The sequence below is a fragment of the Rissa tridactyla genome, chromosome 7, assembly GCF_028500815.1.
Source record: "Rissa tridactyla isolate bRisTri1 chromosome 7, bRisTri1.patW.cur.20221130, whole genome shotgun sequence".
NCBI classification, from domain to species: Eukaryota; Metazoa; Chordata; class Aves; order Charadriiformes; family Laridae; genus Rissa; species Rissa tridactyla.
The window spans coordinates 16,417,032-16,438,474 of record NC_071472.1 but is presented as its reverse complement, the minus strand read 5'-3'; the positions used below and the strand labels follow the sequence as shown (position 1 = coordinate 16,438,474).

At 45.2% G+C, this 21,443-nt stretch overlaps 1 protein-coding gene across 12 annotated transcripts in view; it reads left to right on the top strand.

The window, feature by feature from the left end:
• The window catches only part of BIN1 (bridging integrator 1), a 101,292-nt gene that overhangs the window by 22,112 nt on the left and 57,737 nt on the right, over window positions 1-21,443 (top strand). For all 12 annotated transcript variants that reach the window (XM_054208704.1, XM_054208701.1, XM_054208699.1 and 9 more), the window contains exon 2: window positions 20,790-20,870. In XM_054208704.1, coding sequence (XP_054064679.1) covers window positions 20,790-20,870 — 81 coding nt within the window. The remainder of the gene's footprint in view (window positions 1-20,789; window positions 20,871-21,443) is intronic.

Genomic DNA, 21,443 nt, shown 5'->3' with positions numbered 1-21,443 from the left:
GTAGGAGCTGCCCAGGAGGCTGATGTGACTGTACTGGAAAGACATCTGTGTGGGTTAGCACGTGTCACGCTGACGCCCTCTGTACCGAGGAGGGAGGTATGTTTTCGCCTGCTCGTAGCAGTTCACTGCAGTCACAACACGTGTGTTGCTGAACGTGAAGGTTAGTGGCTGGATTAGGAACCTTACTGGATGTATAACATGGGATGTGCCATGTTTGGACAGCTGTATTGGCAGACCTGGCATGGCTCTGTGTTTGGGGATCAAGAAAGGGATGTTACTCAATTCTCTTGACTTCTGCCTGGGAATTATAGAAAACAGAGAAACCTTTATAAGGTTTTTGGAAAGAAAGCTTCTCATCACTATGGTTCTTTTGTTTTTTATACCACTCACTCCAGGTTTAAGTCTTTATTCATAATTGGAGTAGATTGTCTTGTTATAGTCTAATGAGGTGCTTGTTCTTTTGTCAGATACACCAGGTACTGACTCCTGTTGAAGGGGTTAGACCTGGCAGACTCTGAGTTGTGTCTAAGGTGAAGATTTTTTTTCATCCCCTTAGCTGTTTGGTCTGCGCATGTGTCAGTGGGGTTGAAGGAGGCTCCCTTAAAACCATGATGAGGAATATACCTCATGAAAAGATCTCAGCTATGCTCTAGATGAACTAGAGCAGGGCTTCAAACCTTTTATTGAATCGTGGGGCTTTAATTTTCTTTTCCAGGAGCCTGGCCTTCTCTGTAAATACCAAATATACAGCTTGCTTTCTATGGTTCTTCTTCATGGGCCTTGAAGTCTGCAGACCACATGCTGAAAATCACGCAACGTTCTCTTATGTTTATTACCAGAACTGTAATTGCAAACCAATATCTTCTGGCCTTGCTGTCTGTTTAACTCCCTGTGCTGTTTACACTTTGAGATTCTAAGCAAGTAGTAACACGTAGCAGCAGGCACCTATAGTCCCTCCACATGTGCTTGAGTTACCCTCAGCTTGCTTCTCTGAGCAAAGAGTTTTCTACTTCCCTTTTGAAAGGGAATTTAATGTAAAAGCTGAAGTCTGTGGTATGGCAATAATTCTGTGTGCTTCCACTTGAGCTTTCTTCCTGCCCCCTACTCTGAGCCTGATCTTGAGAGTAACTCTCGGTGCACAAAACAGTTCTGATGTACACAGGTTGGCTGGTAGATACGAGCTTTTCCTTCCCTTCACTCTGCTCCTCTCCCACCTACCTTTGTTCCAGGTGGCCTGTCACCTTGTGACTAGGACTCCGTGGAAACAGTAGCTTACTTGCCTTTGATTAATGTTACAGACGGGACTTCAAATGTTATCAGGCTGGAAAAAGCAGCACTTGATGGCTTCTGTAGCACATACAGTATCTGGTTACTCATTGTGCAGGGAGGTCTCAAGGACAAGCAGCCTTTCTTTCCACTGCTGCTTCCACTACCTCCTACCCCCTCCTCTCCCCCCCCCCCCGCCAATTTCTCCTCACCTTTCCCTAAATTCTTCCCTCATGGTTCACCTGAAAATGAAGCAGAGAACAATGGAAGTGTCGGCTTTGCTGTCCTCTCGTTGGCAGGAGGTTTTGGGATATAGACCTGGGCATGGCTGTAACTCTTGGCAGCAATAGCTCTTCAGAATAGCCTGATCACTGGACAGAGGTGCCTCAGAGGTGCTATCCTGATAGAGCTATGGGTGCTGAGCTGGCCAGGGATCAGGGTAAGGACAGGCATGGAGTAGGATGCGAAAGTGGTGTGTGTCAGCCCTGAGGACGATGCATGGGGCAACAGCTCTGTTCTTGGCCTCCTTCTCAAACTCTGACACTTGGTATGGCCTCTTTGGTCCAGGCATAAAGCTCGCGATGCTGTGTGTCACTCAACTGAACCTCCTTTTCTTTGCTTGACAAATTTCTACATGCAGGAAAATTCTGGAGAGTCTGTACCCTCATGGGAAGATGTTTTTAGGGGTTTGCAAACTCAAAAGGTTGAACCACCGTCCCAAAACGTAGCATGACTAGCAGACTGCTCACTATCAGAGTGAGTTCAGACCTTTATTTGGTTCCTAACATGGTCTCCTGCATCTGGGATCCTCTTGGCCCAGTCCTGCAGTGATCAGCACCTGATGTAGTAGATCTGTTTGTGGTGATGGCCTAAAACATCAGTGGGGTTTTCTCTCCACTCTGAAGATGTAGGAAGAATGCTGAGAGGGTATCTTTCATGTGTCCTTCCTATTCTTGGAGGTACTTGCTTTATTAAAACCTTGCAATCCCCATTCAGGCCATGTTGAACTGCTAGAAGCACAGTATGGTGGTGAGAGTGTGTCACTGTGCCCATCTGAACACGGGCAAAGCTAAATTGCCTGTTCAGATCTGGCTGTCAGAGTGGTGAGATGGCTTTGCACCAAACACTCCCTTCGTTGATCCCCCTGTCTCTGCCGAGAAGGATGCTTTTTGGCAATGCATAGTGGAGGTTGCTTGACTGATGCCTGTGTCTTCCTGGCTGTCTTGGTTCATCTCACCTCCTGACTGATAATTGCTTTGAGGGGCAATCAGAAGTGGTAACTAACTTCTACAGCAACTCCCGTGTGTCAACTGTGGCAACTTTCTGATGCTTCCTACAGTGCCAGATCATCTGTTGCTGTTTCTGCCTTGTTTCATGTGTTCAACCACGGCCCTCCCTCTTCTCCTTCAACATAGATCTGAACTCTGCCCTGTGGGGTTCATTCTCTGGGAACCGAGTTTTCCAAGTAGATGAACAAAACCTTAAATCACTCTAGTCATTGAAATCTTAGTTCCCTTCTTTTGCTGGTTCTGCCTCTTCCCTGACTTAGCAGCAGCAAGAACAGGAACAGAATAGGAAACCACCAGGATAAGGGGGACTGTGTATAAACAAAAGTCAATCTCAAGTTAACAATTGAGCAAATCCACTGCAAGGAACTGGGCAAGTGGAAAAGGTCCCTGCTGTATTTCATGTGTGGCACAAGGGAGGACGAACTGACGTGCACATAATCTGGAATAATAAATGCTTAAACTGTTGACTTTATAGTAAAAATTCAAACATGGTACTCCCTGTTCCAGAGGCAGAAGCTTTTCAAAAAGCTGTTTAGGATGCTGATTATTACCCAAAGTTGTACATGACTGTCTGGAGACAGTTAATGTTTAAATGAGGCAGGATTTAAAATAGGTAACTCGCCCTGTTTGGTTGTAGCAAAGTGTTTAAACACATCCTGCTGGATAGCACAAAAGCTTGCCTGTTCCTTTTTTGCTACTTGGATTTCATGTTAAACTTGCGGCAGAGCGAGTTGAATGGAGTGCTGGCATTTTAAGTGCTCTGCTGGTGAATCTACCTCAAGGTCACAGCTTGGTGCTTTTGTCACTGTGGTGGAGAACTGGCTTTTCTCTTGCAGTGCTGAAGATGAGCTGGTTCTAGGGCACAGCCTGGCTGGTTAGTAGGTATGATTGTAACGTATCAAATACAAGGTAAAAAAGTATACTACACTGTTTGGTCTTGTTCCAATGTGCATGGTCAGGTCCTTGTGTTTTCCTTACAGCACCATCACATCTTGCGGTAGCAGTGAACAGAAAAGGAGTCTAGCCATCTTGCTCTTGGGGCTAACTAGCTGCAAGGGTCTGTGGGTGGCTGGGACGTGAAGTGTCCACATTGCTGCAGAGTGAGTCCAGGACTAGAGATGTATTAGCAGGTTCTACTTACTTCTTAAGTAGATTGTGTACTTGAATCCTTCTTGGTCATCCAGTGTAGTCCAAGGTGTCTGTTGCATGTCAATTTTACCATGTTGAATATGAAATGAAATGTAAGAGGCTGTGAATGTTATTAGGTATGGGGAGGGCTTCTCTGGTTCAAGCACTGTTTCTGTGTTTGTGAGTTTCAGGTGATGTTTTATGGCTGGCAGCTCCTGGGGTCTGTGTCCTAGGCAGGAAGCATGCTCGTACACCAGCTCTCAGGTAGAGAGCTGAACAAGTTGGTTCATCTGCAGTGAGACAGCATTGTAGCAGCCAGTGGGCCAGATGATGTACAGTGTTCTACTTGGCATGGTAAATCATGAAGTTCTGTAGTCATGAAAACATTGTCTTTTCCTGTAATGCAGAGCAGAGAGGGTTTATAGAGTATATAACCTCAGACAGTTGGATAGAAGCCCTCAGATCCACCTTGAATCTCTTGATTTGCTCTAGCATACACATGCCAAATTAAAACCTACGTGACTTAAGCTGTGTAAGGTGGAATTTCAAGGCGCTGGGTCTTGATATTGCAAAGGCAATCCAGAAAAAGTTTGTGAAATACTGAAATCTTAGGATCAAAGACAGATTTAATCACTGGAATTAGGTACCCTTCTGCAGGTGCTCTCACAGCCCGTGTTGAATAATAGAGAGGACTTCACACAGCAGTGCAGATGACAGTGATATAACCGAGGGAGGGCAACAGTGAATGGGCATGACATCTACTAAACAGCAGTGATGTGGTTAAAGAGTCTTGCTGTGATCTGGAGATGAGCTTGAGTTCTACCTGGATTTGCTCTGTCTGCCTCCTAGTAACCTTTTGCGAACAGGCACTTGGGCAAGAGGAGATAAAAGCAAGTAGATGCAGTTCTGGCCTTCCTTTTCCCGTGAGTGCTGCTAGCTATAGAAACGAGCGTGCTGTAACCACAGAAGGTCAGCAAGGCCTTTAGGCTCTGGACAGACATCTGATTTTATTGTTAGCCTGTATAACAAGATTAGCACCAAATGACTCACAGAACAAGTCAGGTGGTCTTTAATCTTCTGTAACTGGGTTGGTATGAAGGCATTTTCATTATCATGACAGAATGTGGCTGAAAACTTTGACAAAATCAGGTCTTCAGTGACAAGTATTTTCTGTAGGAACTCTTAACTTCAATTAAAAACTAAACATTGAAGGGGTGGGTGTTTTAGGGGGGGTGGTTTCAGACAAAAAGCTGAACATCCCTGAAAAGGATTTTGTTGTTGAAGTTTTTGGTGGGAGAGAAAGTGATGCTTTCCTGTTAGCTCAGCGGCGAACCCAGGGGTGTCCCTATGGCCTGAGTGTCTGGATTGAGGGGCCAGTGGACGTCACAGCTGAAGCTACAAGTTATACCAGCTTTTCTTCTGGAAGGCAAACTCCTTTCTGACTCTCCTGGGCTGCCTTCATTCATGTACTTATTGGTTGCAAGCTGTTCATGATTATTCCAGCATGAGGATTTAATCTTTATAGTATTAAAAAAATAGGTAAATCTCTGTAATAAGTGAAATCTGTCCTAAATAAAGAGTGTGTGTTGCAACAGAATGCCTTTTCTCTTAACTACCTCTGTGATCATGGTTGGCCTTTATGCCACAAGTACGGAGGGCGCGGCAGAGTTTGTTCCCGTTGGAGGAGCAGGCTAGGATTCAGACTAGAATACCTTTATTTTGTCTCCATTTCAGGCTTCCTGTAAATAACACAACTGGCCCAGTCAAAGGAATAACACCAGAGCCAACCTGTAAATACCAGTTTATGTGCCATCTTGAAAATGGTCTGGAGTTTTCTCTATGTTGAAGTGAAGCTAATACCATTTTTTTTTTTTTAAATAAGAAACATTAACCTATGTAAATACCACTTGGCTTTAGCTTATCAGGTAGTATGATGGGATGGGGAAAGGAGTTGTATTTTAAAAGTGGAGATCCTGACTTGTTAATGAAAATGTGACTGGAGTTAATAATTTCTGGCAAGGTAACTTATCCTCTGGGTAACTTTACATTTCTCCTCTTGTGTTTATTATCTGGCCATGATAAGTTTATGGTTCTGCTTTATAACAGCTCAAGAGGTTTAAAAACTACTTTGATTTGCACAACTACTGCAGGAGGGAACAGAGAAGCCCAGAGACTCTGTTCCCCGAATTTCCAAGATGCCTCTTGAATCACTTCTGAAAATGCGCTAAGGGTGAAGTCAACCCTTGCAGGAAGGATGAGAACTGTGTGCTTGACTCTTTTTGCAGGAGCTGGGACCACTTATAACTGTGGCAACTACTTCTGCACACCAGGTGTGTAATAAAAGTGTGTGAGGATAGTGAACAGAAGGTGACAGAGCCGGAGGGAGGCCAGGAGAGAGCAGCTGGGTGATATCACTTGAGCACGTGTGTGTCTTAACAACCTTTATGATTCAGGCTGATATTTGAAGCAGTCTTGTATGATGACAGGGAGGGATCAAAGGAATGGCTGTGCTGTCTGTAGACAGCAGGTGCTTTTTAGGGATGATCTTCAAATATTGGATAAACAGAAAAGTGATTATTAATGGGGTGGGCAAGAAGTGCTCAGGCACTAGCAGATGTAATTCTAGTGATACGCATGCCTAGAGAATAGGGTGTGGGATATACTCCTCTCCTCTAGCTACTGCCCAACTTTGCTCCATGCAGAAAGCCAAAATCACATCTGCTTTTCAGTTATCCTACTTTTTTTTTTTTAGGGAATATTTCTGTTCTGCCTTAAAAGGTGTATTGAAAAATTTAAACTCCATAGTGTATGACAAGACCTCCCCTTCTCTGCACCCTTTCACATCTGAGATGCAAAGAAAGGTGAGTGGGCCGGGTTTTCTCTGCAAGCAGTGTCACAAACCTGGAATCATTCAGCCAGAGGCAGTGGGGTTTGCTTCTAAATCACTGAGAATCCATTTCCCAAAGAATCTTTTATTCTCAGAGAGCCCTTTTGAGAGATGGGAGATTGCAGGTGCAAGGCTGCCTCCCTCCCACTCCGCAATAGGCTGCGGGAACAGGACAGTAAAAAGCAAGGGTTGGGTCTTTATAGCACACACCTGAGTGATGTTACAGGAGAGCTGAGTGCAGGCTCAGCTCGGTCCACTCGTGTGCATTGATTCATATATAAAACGCGTTTGTTTTCCACGAGTTATGCAGGTCTGCTTACAATTTCAAGCCTTTGGGAGAGGTGCAGGTTGCTGCCAGTTCTCTTGGTTATTAATGGCCACAGCAAGGGCTTTCAGGTTCTGAGAATAGACTCTGCATTTGCTTTAGAGGGGACAGCTGACAATGGTGTTTGATACAGCAATATGTCTCTGCCTGACTTTTGACTGACAGTGACACAAACTCGCTCTCCACCCAGCCATGGCTTGAACCTGGTGACATTTACAGCAGAGCTAGCTTCTCCAGTCTAAGTTTAGATGGTGATTTTTGTGTTTGTTTACATGTGTGCTCTTAATAAGATGAAAAAGCAGGAGGGGTCTTCCACAAAGAAAAGTGGAACAGGTTTTCAAACCATGGCTGAATATGAGAGAGCGAGGCCTTCACTCTGCATGGATTTTCATGGTCTGGTTGCTGTGGATCCTTTTTCAAGATATCCGAGCGCTGGAAGGTTATTGCTTACTTTGGCATTTTTGGTTTGCTCTCATGAAATATGTGGTAACTATTCATAACTATGGGGCTGTCTGTTTGACAGGGTTTTTTTTGAGAAAGCTGCACTTGGAATTGTCTGGTAGCCTTAGCCCCACCTGTGCACAGCTAATGACATGTGCTGTGGGTGTATGTCCGTAAGCCATCTGGAAATAGCCTGTGATCTTAGCTGACTGCTGAGACTTCATTTCTTGCCATGTATCCGCGTTACTCTTTTAAAGGCTTTTCCTGTTAATGAACCCCCCTGCACGAGAAAAATCTTCCTCCCTCCCACAGCAGAGAAGCCCAGAAGAACAGAACTGCCAATGTGCTTCTCAGCCCTGCCTTGAAGGATGAGCCATGTCAAGGGGAGCCTGTCTGTGTCCCATTTGATCCTCAAGCGAGTAATGCTGAAGCATAGCATGAGTGAGAGAGTGGATCCTTGTCTAGTGATGGCTGAGCAAGAGATGTCCTGAGTTTATGCATAACTTTATGCTGTTAAATGGTGGTTGAGTGGGAATAGCTTTTGGTCACTAACACTTAAAAGCTTATTTCAGATGAATGACCTAAAGCAGAATGGTTTTGTCTCCCATTACATACCCTTTTGTAAGCTTTCATTCTTTCAGGAATGTGACTGTTTTCTTATACTGTCTACTCTAAGTCTGGCAGCAGGTCATATAACCCAAATAGAAATAACTGCCTTTTAGACTTGGCCATGAGGGCTAGACGCTCCGTATCCTCCACTAGATGCATGGAGAATTTGCACCTATGTTCCTCTGGCATTACAATGAAAAATGGACTATGAAAGCTGTTGGAACTCAACCCTTCGTGAACATCATAAGCAACTTAGTGGCCATGTGTTTCTGGAGAGTTCTCCTGGGACTTCAGACAGTGCTAGCAGAGTTACTCAGAGAAGTCTGATGGCAAGTAGCCTCCAGAGAGGCTGTCTCTGGAGCCGGCCAGATGAACCCATTTTAGAACAACGCTAGTGTTTAGAAAAGTGGTTTCAGCCATCCATTATAGGGAAAGCAAGCTCCTGGTTTTGGCTTCTTTTTTGTCTAAAATGAAGGCACAAATATGTACGATCAGGGCAGCAGTCCATATGTCTTTGCATCTACCTTACCTCACTTCTGAGTTCCTTGTCAGGAACAATTGGCTACCTGTGATGAGTAGGAAAAGATTTGCTGGAAAGGTTTTTCTTTTACCATTCCTCTTCCTCTCAGTTTCCACTTCCCTCACTCCCTGCTCTTAAAGTTTGCAGAACTCCATCTACATAAGCAATGCTAGCAGTGTTTTATGCTGTCGCTTGATATTTGTCGAGTGAGCTGCACCTTTTGTCTGCAGGAGACTCGGGGATTTCCAGTTCCATGTCCTTTGCAGCCCTTCTGCCCTTTGCTAAGCTGGACACGTGGTCCCGATTCATTCTTGTTGGTGTGATAATGCGTTAGTACTGCAGCAGTTCTGAAGGGTAAAACCCCGGGGTCAGGATCCTGCCATAATCAAACAAATCTGGAACAAGAAAGGCCTCTTGCCTTGAGGTTGCACACAATGAGTGATGGTGCAAAGCAAACCAAGCGTGCAGCTGCACCGGTGCCGTAATCAGCAATCCTGGTTGCCTGCATTTGGGATTTCCTGGGGCATGGTCTGCAGGTGCAGGTGAGAGGCAGGAGTCAGTCCATCAGCATTTGTGTGAATGAAAGGTGCAGAGCTCTGCTGATCTGGTGAATCTTATTATTTCAGTAGCTAATTATGGGATAGTACCAAAATCCCTAGGTATTCTGTGTGACATCTGTGGAGATATGAGTGGTAGATTGGTACTGCCTTTCTCAGAGGAAGATGGAATGGGAAACTTTTTTGTTTCCACACCCCAACAGGTTAAAGAGATTTTTTGAAGCCGTGTACCTCCCTAATGCTCTCCTTGAGATCTTTTTGCAGCAGTTTTAAACAATCACCCCTGTATTATTTCATGGCCCTGTTTCTAGTGTTGATGAATGTATGGTCCATAGCAGAAATAAAAGCAGCCTGAAGGTCTTCTAACAGACCTCCCTCCAACTGATTTACAGTGACAACATTTCCTCAGTGTGCCTTTTCCTTCTCCTGTGGGAGTGACAGCTCACGTCCACTTGTTCGTAATATATTCAGCATCTGTCAACACCCTTCCAGCCTGGAGCTGAGCAGAGAGCCTTCTTGTCCAAGGCTGATAACTGAGCTCTGAGACTGCTGTCAAAAATAAAAGCTGCTGAGCTCGAATCAGATCTGGTTATCTGAGAACTGGAAACCACGTGAAAGACAGAAGCGACTGAGTTGATTATTAGGAGCGCTTAATGTTTTGCCTTGGCTGGGAGATCTTGATGTAAATGTTTGAGAGAGAATAAACATGAAAAACTACTTTCCTTGAATTGCTGTGTCCTGTACCCAGTTTAAGGACTTGGCAAACTTAATGCTGCTGCTCTAGCATATGAAGGAGCCCTCTCTCTCCCGGTCTCCCCGTCTTTTTAAAAAAAGAAAAAAAAAAGAAAAGCACCCTGAAGTCCCCCTCCCACTCTCTGGCTTCATATGCCAAACTCACAGGTACAGACGCTCATGAAACCCTGTTGTCCCATGCAAGTGTGACAGCTTCAGCACAGCACCCTTTCTGCCCTGTGGTGGTGATGTCAGCTCATCTGGGCTCTCTGGGCTGGCCTTTACATCTTCTGCCATGTAAGAAAAAGTCACTTTAGAAGTCTTCGCAGCACCATGTAGAGGACGACGTGGTCACGATTAGCTGAGAAGAGGAGGCAGAGGAACTCGTCATGTCATCGTCTGCTGTGGGATCACATATATGACTAGTAACATGGGGATAGCATCCCCATTCACACTGCCAGTAAATCTGTGCCTGCTGTAGGCAGGACAGTGAAGTGTGAAAGGGCCCTGTTCTCCACAAATGGCAATATCAAGCAATGTGTCATTTGGAGCATACCTGATATGGGTATGTCAGGTGTCCTTATGCCCTTCACCTTTGAGTTGTGCTTTTGGGAGAAGAGAGTGAAGCATTCTGGATCTGACTTTTGGAGTGAGGGGAAGCATTTTCTGCCAGGCCAGCCAGGGGGTCCTGGCTTAGTCTTTCCATGATACCTTCCCTCTAAAGGTCTCCAAGTTCAGTGTCCATCATGCTGGTAGCTAATAGAGCAAACCTGCCTGATGCGAATGTGTTCACAGTTGTTGTTGGAGGGAGAGGGCTTGTGCTTGGCAACCTGTTCTTAAACTCTGAAGAAAATCTGGGGACTAGTTGTATGACTTAAAAAAAACTGCTGATTTGTTCAGAAATGTCTTTTCAATGTTGGCCACTGAGAGGGTGTTACTGTAGGGCCTATCATAAAAGAAGGGCTCCGCATTGCCAGTTTTAACAGTCCTTGCAAGCATATTTTGGACCTTACCAAAAAGGACAGCTAATAAAAAATACTGGATGTGCTAGTGTTAGGGGAGCAATTCAATTTCTTAAAAAAAACGCAAACCCAACAACTTTATGTAACATTTTAGGTGGAACATTGTGCTTGTAGTGTAGCTTTTAAATATATCCCAGTGATATTGGGAAGATCTGAGTTTGGGAGTTTTTGTTTTGTACTGTTTTTCTGTTTGATTTTTTTTTCCTTCTCTTTTTAAAACTCAGCTGGATCCATTCAAAAGTACTATGGGCAAGGGTTTGGTTTTTTGTTTTGTTTTTTCTTCCACTTAAAGTGCTATCTGGAGTAACAGCAAGGGAATGCATATAGAGCTTGCCCCTTTAAGGAAGTGCATATAGAGCTCACCTCTTTCTTCAAAGATCATGTTATTTATAGGCTTTTTGCCAAAGCTGATGCCACAAAAAAATGACTGAGCCCCTGGACTTTGTGTACACCTGAATGTCATTGTTATCTCTTTCCTTAATTACACTGTATAAGGCTGGAATTAGCACAGATTAGCTGCACAGTACTTCCTGTGCCCTTTGATTTCGGAACTCTTGATTTGCAGAACAGGTCCCACTGCTGTTCTGTGGAAAGCCAAGATCAACCCATCGAACTTGCTGAGATTTAGATATTGTAGCCCAGTTGTATGGGAAGCAGCGGTGAGCCTTTGGAATAAGGTGAAGGACTATGAATGTTTTTTTAAAAGGATTTCTGTACTGCCTGGGTATTTGTACTGCACTCATTAAACTATCTGGATGTCAAATGTGAATCCTGTATAACAGGTATAGAATAAACTGCCTCTTAGTTCAGGTTCCTGATGATATCCTGGGAACTTGGAAAAAGTGCTGAAAAGATGAGGACTAGATCAGTAAATGACCTTTCTGCATCAAAACAAAAAATACTTCCAAAATACCAAACACAGAAGTTGTGCCAGCCAGCTATGGAGCTTTTAGCCTGTCCCATTGTGCTGGTCCTTTTCTTTCCTTCCTACTTTCTTCCTTAAGTTTACTTGTTGATAATATACTGTGGTTAGAGACAATGTTAGCAGATCCTGGTATTGAAGGCTTCCCAGAGAGACTGGCAGTAAGGCAGGGCAATGCCAAAGCCCAGTTTATAAAAGTGATTTAATCACAGGGTGGAAACTGAAAGCAAAGTGCTTAGCACTTTCCTCTGAAAGAACTGAGTACTGCCAGTACGGTGGGAATGGTCCAGCGCGGTGCCTGCTGCAGGTCCTACTCCAGAAGCAAAGAGGCTTTTTATGTTGATCCTCAGAGATGTTGGTCTTGCTGAGACAGGGAGTGGGGTCAGCAGATATTATTGTGGATGCTGAGAGCAGTAGAAACAGAGGAAGGCGTAAGCTGGGTAATGAAAATCACCCTGGCCTTTTTCCTAGCGCAGAATAATAACTCGGTTTCTGGCCCCAGGTCCAGGAGAGCTCTTTATCTTGGGCACAGGGCTCTGCCCATGGGCTCAGCAATTTTGATTTGCAAAGCAAGACAGTGATTCTCCTTGCACAGCATGGGAGCCAGTTTCTTAAGCTCCAGGTGCAGGAACAGGCTGAGGTCTCTAGACTCAGAGGTAGTGTGGGAGGAATGTGAGTCTCAACCTTGGGAACACTTAACAATTTTGCTACCCCTGTGTTTTGCCACAGCGACATTCCTTATCTTTAGGCTGTGGGGTGGGCACAGGAGACTGACCAATGTGCAGAGCTGAAGTACCCAGAGCCTTCTCCCTCCCCTTGCTGGCTGTCCTGCGCTGAACAAGTCTCAGGGTTTAGGCCGGGTTCTTCTCATTGTGTTTACCTATGGTCTTAGGACACTCAGTAATGATGTACGATGTATGAGGTACTCTTTGATAACCACTATATGAGTGATGTGAATCCCTTGTTCAATAGCCTGTAACTTTAGATAAGCGTCCCCAAAGGGAGCCAGGCACAGGAGGAAGCATCTTAAGAGCGAAAGATTTCACAAGCTGGTTCCAATTAGTCTTCATACTGAATACCATGAAGTAATGTAAGTACATTTACGGAATGCCGATATCCTTCCTGTAGTAGTATTGATTAACATGTTTCTACATGTTTTTGTGATGTTTCAGTGTGGCAGCTAGCTGAGTCTTTGCATCCATTTATGTTGTCTGCTAGCTGCTGCATCCCATGGGGAGAAACAGAGCACAGTAACTTTATTTTGCTTGAGGTCTTGGGTGAAGCACATGGTGCAGTTAGGAATAGCCTGTTCCCACAGGCCCATCGCTGCAGGCTTGTACCCTGCAGTTGCTTCAAGGAAGACTTCTGAGTTTGGAACAGGGATGGCAACCGCTATAGAAGAATCTGATGCTGCCAAACAATCCTCTTTTTATGCTTCATAGAAAAAGGGGAGTCTTCAGCAGTGTTATTCAAAGGAAAATGCTCAAATAACGCAGTCATTCTTAGATGAGCATGGTGCAACACACAGCTTCAAAAGTGGGACAGGTCCTTTGTGTACCCCCCTCTTGGGGATATTACTCACTACTTATGACTCAACCTTAAGGATAAGCTGACTATCGTTTCAAGCCACCAGACTTGAAAACAGTCCTGCACCTGCTATGCTTATTTGTACACCTTGTCTTACACCTGGCATGATCAGAAACAGGGATATATTCTTAAGATGCTAATTTCAGCCTGGTGAAACTTGTTGCTGTGAACTTCCTCTGAGCCCATTATGGGGAAGTAGGTGTTTCCAGAAAATAATTCAGAAGGAGAAAGTGGAGTTCCTGGTTTTTTCCCTATTGACTACAGAGTGAGGGAGAAGGATTAGCCTTGTAAGGCAACCCAGTGTGACCACACTGAGTCACATTAAACTTGAGAGATGTGTCTTGAAAGTGCAGATGATGGTGAGGCTGCTCCTTAGTAGCTGTCCGAGGCAGATATTACAGTTGAGCCTTCAAGGCGATGTAGTGTGACTCTTGCTGCTACAGAAATTTTACAATATAGTGCCATTTAGGGAAGGTGGCAGTAACATGTGTTTCTTTGATGATAGGCTATACATGCCATTATTATCTAGTCATGCTTGGATATATATTGCACTTCCAACTGTGATATGGAGGAAGGAGTGAGGTCTTTTTTCAGAGGATATTTGTTCCGAGACAAAGAGACCTTCTGTTGCTGTCGTCTTCAGGATTGGGAAGACTAGCTTTGGAAGGGCCTTACAAGGTCTGTCCCCTGTGTGGACTGGGATCTGGCTTAAATCACACTTGAGATGCTTGTCTAATTTTTTTAAGTCTTTAATTAGCAAAGGATCTCTATGCAATCTATTGTAGTGATTTAAATTCTTCACTGTTAGCATATTTTTGGGGGATGTTCTGAGACTTCAACCCTGCAGTGTGAACAGAAAATTATATTTTTAGTTGTTTGGTGTTTTTTTCCCTAGTCAGTTTGGGTTTTAGAATATGGCGAAGCATGCAAACTCTCATTAGCAGGACACCTGTGAAAATCAATCTCAATGTGTCTTGAGCTGAGCACTCAAAACTGGTCATCTCCTCTCTCTGTACCTCTTTCCCTTTTGCCAGCTGGGGATGCCAGGCATAAATTTGGTGACTCTGTGACATACTGAACAAACACTTCTCTTTACAGCTGGATGGATGTGACATTGGACATGCATTTTCCAGGTCATTCAGGAAGTCTCTAACAAAATACTGCATTGAACCCTGATTTCCCAACTCTTGCCCAGTGATTGAGGCAACGTCCTGTCTTTGCAGGATCTATTGAACCTTGTTAGCCAGTAAGAAGCAAACAAGAAACGCTCTGTCTGCGCCAAGTGCGACGTTGCCCTTTCCCATCTTCCAGTGATCCGAGGGTCTTGCTGATTGCTTAGCCACGGGAATAATTTTCTCAATTTAAAATGAAGCGTTAATATGTTTGGAGTTTCTTCCTCTCCACCCCCATCCTCCTTTGTCCCATTGTTTCAAAGAAAGACTTAATTGTGCCAGGCTTGCATGAGGAAAGCCAGGCTGTCCCCAAGACCAGCCTAGAGGCAGGCGTGGAGGGCAGGAGGACGTGCCCTGCTCCTGGGGAGAGTCAGAGGGGGAGCAGGACTCCCACTGCTGTTCTTGCTTTTCTCCCTGAGTCTGAGTGGAAAAAAACAAATTACTCCATGAGCACACATCTACTTCGTTGAGCAAGTCACATTTCATTTGGGCAGAGAAGAAACCAGGCTTAAAAAAGCCTATGAAACTTCCTTTGTACCTTATTAAGTTATGTGTCTTTGTATTTTCCATCTGACTTGGACCATATTTTCTTCTCCCTCTCTTCCAAGTATAATGACTTCCATGGAAGAATAGGCAGTGGCCTAAGATCAAAGATTTGTTTGTTCTGTTGCTAGTTGACCCATTGGCACATGCCAATTTGTTGCAATTCAAAATTAGTCACAGTATTTACTGGCTCTACCCAGTTGGTAGTTGGAGAATAATGCACTGGAGTTGGCAGATACAGCAAAAGTCAGAGACCTCGTTTATGAGGGGAGGAGAGGTCAAGAGATGGAGTGATTTGGGAGCATCGGGTCCATCTCAGTAAGACGTAACCACAGCCCCTTCTCTGATACAGTAGGGAGTAAGATGTGGACCTGCAGGGCTCCAGTTCTCTGGCTCTGGGCTTAATGGCTCCCTCTTCATCAGGGCTGGACCACCCTAAATTCAGATGTTTCAAATGCAGATTTAGCTCTGTTAGGGATTGACAAGCTGCATTGATTTTTGCCTCTTTACTCGACACCTGCTTTCTCCAAACTGGTCTTTGGCCTGGGTGACCCATAAAGTAGTGTTTTATTAGGTTTCTGCTTCACAGAAAGGGTCTGCGTGGGGTTTGATGAGACTATTTGGGGGTTTGGGTCTTTTGTTGTAGCATTGATCTTTCAGAAGGGAGTGATGGGAGGTGCTGGGTAAGAACTGTGGATGCATAAGCAGCTGGCATATATTTCCCTATTAGAAAACATATACCTGAATCTGTTGCGGTTGTTTTTTAGAGCAATTTAGTTGCATTTCAGTTGGTCTGATACTGCTTCTTGATGCTAGCTGCTGCTGCACTGCTGGCAAGTGTTTGTCTTTAATGGTGATTTGTGTTCATCAGAGTGTTTGGTCACAGGGCTGATCTCCATTTCCTTCATGCCCAGTGCTCAAAGCAGAGTGTGGGAGACCTTGTGCTTAGCAGTGTGGGGGTCTGCCCTTCAGGAATGCTTCCTACTCTACACCTGGAAAAAAGAGGGTGCAGTGCAGCCAGATAAGATGCTTCCTTTTGAGTCCTACAAAGCTGTGGTATTTAGGTAATGCTCAGTCAGCCTGTGAATCTTACAGTCTTGCCTTTGAGAAAAACCTGCAGCACGGATTTCCCTGAGGAAAAATTCCATTTTTCTGGGAAAAGTTGCTGTTTTTAAAGGCTATTTCATGTCTTTACTTCTCTGACCATTGCTAGCAGAATGCCAGATGTCTGATACAGAGGGTTTCCAGATTCCTCTGTTGCTTCTTCTGGGTTATCTCACTTCTCAAAGTGTATCAATTCAAAGCTTCCTGCAAATAGTTCTGCCTGCAACAGACTACAAATACATCCATGATACGAGAGGAGTGTGATCATTTACGTATTTGTTAATAGCATCTTCCCTCCTAGGATCTTAAAGTGCTTTTAAAACTTCAGTCAAAGTCTGAATCTCCTTGTTCCTTGTGTTGCTTTTATTCAAATACAGGGAAAGTTGAGGCTCCATGGGTGGATCTGTTTAGAGGTGCTGCAGTAGCTGGTCAGGTGCCTGTGGTCCTAGTTTATGAGAAATGCAGAGCACCTGCTGATCTAGCTAATTGTTGGAAGAGACTTGGTTTCTGAGCAACACTGGAAATTGGTGTCTGGTGCCTGAGGCCAAAAATGTTGGCTGGGATGACATCTGCATCCTGTCATAGTGAATCCATAGTGAGCCATGACTGGAAACCACAGCAACGCTGGAACTCCCTCTGAAATCCATCGCATGAGGTGTTTTGTGGGATTCATACAAAGTATTCTCTCCTTCACCCTAGCTTGCGCTGTCTTGAAATGATCCCTATCCTTGTGCAGGGCCAGGACTTCTCCGGTCAAGGGCAGATCAAGGAGCCTAGCCACGGTTGCTTCTTAATCTTTTAAATGCCAGATCCATGCCCGCTGCCTGGTGTGGTTTGCCTACAGACAGCAGCTGACAGATCACACCATCTCTGATCTGCCCTGAGATTTGGGAGCTGCGGTGGGGTCCTGACTCCTACCCTGGTAAATCTGCTCCATTAATAGCTACCAGAGAGCCTGAAGTTTCCATCCGAACTTTATCTGGCTTTGCAGTGAGCTGGAGGATTAAAGACTGTCGCAGGGGAAGGGAGGGAGCAGCCGTGGCTCACCCGGAATAGCCTGACCTATGACGGCACGTACCAGCCTGGGGAGGGGAGTTGTCCCGTGAGCTCACGGGTTATTAGCAGTGAGCACAGACATGCCTGCACTCAGCAGCACACCCAGGGCCATCTGCTCCATCCCTGTCTGGTTTAGGGGGTCCAGAGGGATTTGGTACTGCAGCTTGATGGGAGAGCTGGGAGCAGGCTTGAGGGCCAGCCTTGTGGAGCCGTCTTTTTATGCTGTTCAAATGACTTAGGGTTTGACCTCTGAGCTGTTGCCATGGGACAGATCTGTTTCTGAGGGAGAGTGGTGTGAGAAGATAACTCCTGCCCTGCTGCGGCCTGGGCCTGTTGTCTCTCTGCTGTGTCATAGCCAGTAATAAAGAGATTAGAGTGGGCTGTATGGCTGTGACTCACCCATAGGGCCAGCAGGTGTGGGGCACAAGCCTTCATCTACCAGATGGGGAAATAACGTCAGAAGCAAGAGCAGTTTTCTTGGTGTAGCCAGGGATTCACTTCTCACAGACTCTTTCTTCTAACTGGTTTTGTTTTTCTTGCCTTGTTCCTCTGCTGGCGTCCCCAAGTCCTCTGTTCCACCTGCCTCATGTCACCACTGTGGAAAAATGCAGGGTTTCTTCTGATTTCCTCCCCCTTCATTCAGAGCTTCTCCTCAGCTGAGCATTGCTGTTGCAGTTTTTTCCTTATAGATAGGCTGTGAGTCAGGGCACTTTTCAGTGCCCAGCATCTTTCAGGACTTCTGCAGAGCACCTGAGCATGGTGGAACAAGATCTTCCCAGCTGTCCAGATGACTCCAGACTCAGTGTGCTTGTGCCCCAAGGAGCAGTGGAACTGCAGATTAGCCGCTTGGATATGTGGGAAGCAGGCGTCCGGCCACTGCAATGAATGGGTCTGTGGGTGCTGCTCAGTGTTTTACACCAGGAAGCACTGAGGCTGTTCTAAACCTTTGACCCCTGCTGACATACTCCAGATTCCTCCCAGTTAAACTGTCTCTTCACTCCCCTCCAGGCCTGAAAGCGTTGCATCTCCTGACTAGCCAGACAGATACATTGCCCCATGAAAAGCTCCTTTATATCCCCAACAATTCTATTGATCTGCACATTGCAAACTTCATTCTGCTTTGGAATTTGCAGGTTGTGTACTTTATTATTACTAGTGATGGTGCTACTGGCATGATGGCTCTTTGGACATCTAGGAAGTCACCCAGCAGGTGGGAAATCCATGCTCCATAGATCTGGTAGCCTAGGGTGGTACCGATGAACACAGGGCCTTTGAGCAGCATCCGTTATGGAAGAGGTTCACCATACTACCTGATGAGAAAGATGAGGCTGTACTGAATCCTTCTCTCCTGCTGGCATGGCAGAGAAATGTGTAGCCTCAGCAGCAGTGTTGCTGTGACATGTGCTCCCCTTCATGCTGGAGGGGGAGGAGCAGATGGAGAGGCATCAGTGGCCGGTGTACAGGACTCTCTGCCTGTCCAACCAATGTTGCTGCTTCTGCTCTCCAACAAGCTGTTCTGTGCCAAGGGTTTGAGAGGAAGAAGGGAATATTTGTGCTTTCTATGTCCTGCTGCATAGACAGGTTTACCAAGCACTTTAGGTACTTGTAACTGCCGTGTTTGCTGCTGTCACTTAAGCTGTCAAAAGTCGTGCTTCTAACTTTGGAGGTTTTTGGTTCAGACCTTGGTCGCAAAGAGGGCAGTCTTCATCTGTACGTGTCCTTTCCCCCCCTTTTGATATCACTTGAATACCTCAGAGATTCCTGGAGGTGAAGAGGCTGTTCAGCTGAGGGGGAGTGAAAAACAGCGATTCCCTCCTAGACATTCAATCCCAGCCTAAATAAAGGGACTTATGAGCTGGGTGCTGAATAACTGCACTGATTTATCGTGTCTAGCACTAGAGTCAGTTATTGCAGTCAGGGGTGAGCTGGGAATATGTGTGCTTATATGGGAGAGAGGGCAACTGAGATTAGCCAAATAGACATAACACAAATGTCCTCCACCTTGGCTGTTTAAAAAGATGAGAGTGGGCCAGTAGGTGCATTAGCAGTTGGACTAGATGATCATTGTAGGTCCCTTCCAACTGAAAATATTCTACTCTACTCTATTCTACATCCTGTTGCATGGACCTTCTCAATGCCATTTTGGGGACCAAACATGAAAGTCTGATCCCTGCCCTGCAGGGTAAAAATCCTTTTTACATTATCTGAGAAGATCCGTAGGTAGCAAAGGGAGCTGGAGGAAGTTGATTTGTGTGGCTGCCTGGCAGTCCCTCAGAGCAGCTGGTCTGGAGACACTTACTAGTGTCCTTCCTGTAGACCTGATGGCAATAACATGCACCCGCTTTTCCATATTGACCCTCTTCTCGCCAAGAGGGGCTGAACATGATGGCTGAGATCTGTGTCTAAAGGACTGCTGTGCTCAGCAGAGCAAGAGAGACTTCAGCTTTCCAGTGCTTTCTGCCTCCTGGGCAGTCATGTTCTGGCAAGCCAGGGCTCCCTTGCATTTTGAGGTGTTCCCTTGGCACCCTTTCTAGCCGAACTCCGGCTCCCCAGAACCTCCTGTGAGTGAGAACCAGGTGGGCTTTTCTCTGTTTTTCCCAGCCCTGTGAGAGAAGGCTTTTTTTTTTTCTTTTTTTTTTTTTTTTTTTTAAGCGTGGTCAGGTTTTATTTTCGATTAACAAAGATGCTGTAATCTAGTTTAACCAGCTGTAGTTTCTATCATTGTCTCCCTGCCGCTGGAGTTGATTGGGGTATGGCAAATAGCTGCTGCCCTCCTCCCCAGCTGCAGTTTGCCCAGCCTTCTTGTGATGGACCTACCTTTCTGCCCAGAAAATTAAATGCTTTGTTCAAAGCCTGGGAACGATCCACTTAGCTGCATGGAGAGATCATTAAGAGAGAAGGGTGATAAGGGAAGTAGTCTGATAAGGATTTTTTTCTACAGGCTGTGGGGAGCTGTGCTGTGCAGGGAGGCGGTGAGAGGAACAGGACTGGCTGCTGACACTCTCAGATGTGACACTTAGACCGAGTGTCACATAGATTCATGGTGTAAGGTTCCCAGTTGCTCTCAATCGCCAGCTCCTGCCAAGCACGTGCATATTGCAAAAAGGTGGCAAGAAGGTGGGACTTTCACTGCTCCAGCCACCTTCTCTCTCTAAGGAGGTCTCTGCATGGCTTTCTGCGTTTGAGGACAGCCCAGCTGTTCTGGGAGCAAAAAACCCCACCCTGTCTGGACCAGAGACTAGCGTTAAATCAGGATAAGTGTAACCACACAATACAAGGCATATTAGGGATGTGGTTTGTTTCTTGCTCGTCCAGGAGATAAACAACTGGGTTGCTATTGTCTTGCCTGCAAAAATCATTAGACCAGTGAAGTACAAGCCTCAGTCATGCTTTTTGGTACAGCAAAGCATATGAGGTCTGAGTTCATCCTGATTCGCCTGTAAGTCCTTTTTCAAACTATGACTATGTGGAGAAGTATTCCTGAAATTCTGAGTGCAAGAATAAGGGAGGCTATTTAACTTTCCTTCTTTCATTTCAGCCTTGTGAGCAAAAACTTGAAACTGATTAGTTTTCTCTACTTTGCTATACCTGTGTTTGAAGTCTCCTGTCTTTCTCCTCTCTTTCTGCAGGTCCTTCAGAAGCTTGGGAAAGCAGATGAAACAAAAGATGAGCAGTTTGAACAGTGCGTGCAGAACTTCAACAAACAGCTGGTAAGATAATTGCCGATATGTAATTACACCCTGGGTTTCAGTATTAGCTTCCAGTCATCTGCTGCAGTATGCAATTAAAGCCCATTAAATTAAACGATGCCATAGGCCTATTGAAGTGACCCACAACTTGTAGCTCTTCACTTACAAGAAATCACACTGTGTCTTCCAGTGTCCTTATCATGGAGTCAGTGAGAATGTATGCTGAAAAATAATACTTGTTCTAGACCCAAGTTCAGGAAAAGAAGTAGCTCAACCACAGAACGCTTCCTTCAGTTAGCAGCTGCTTTGTAATGTAATTTTTCCTGCTGGGCGGGAAGAAGAGATGTAAGAGCAACATTGTCTCTCTGAAAGATGGATAGAATGGGAAACAGATTAGAAATGAAAAATGAAATGGAACAAGGCAGTTTCAGTTTCCTAAGTGCAGCAGAGGGAAAGAGAGACAAAGAAAACAAATGGTGAAACGGCTTCCACAGCTAAAATCTAAATCTAACTTCCTCCCCATCCTTGCACAATCACTGTGTCAGGCCTGAGTCATTCTTCTTTTGCATGTCTGCTTCATCCCTATATTTTAGC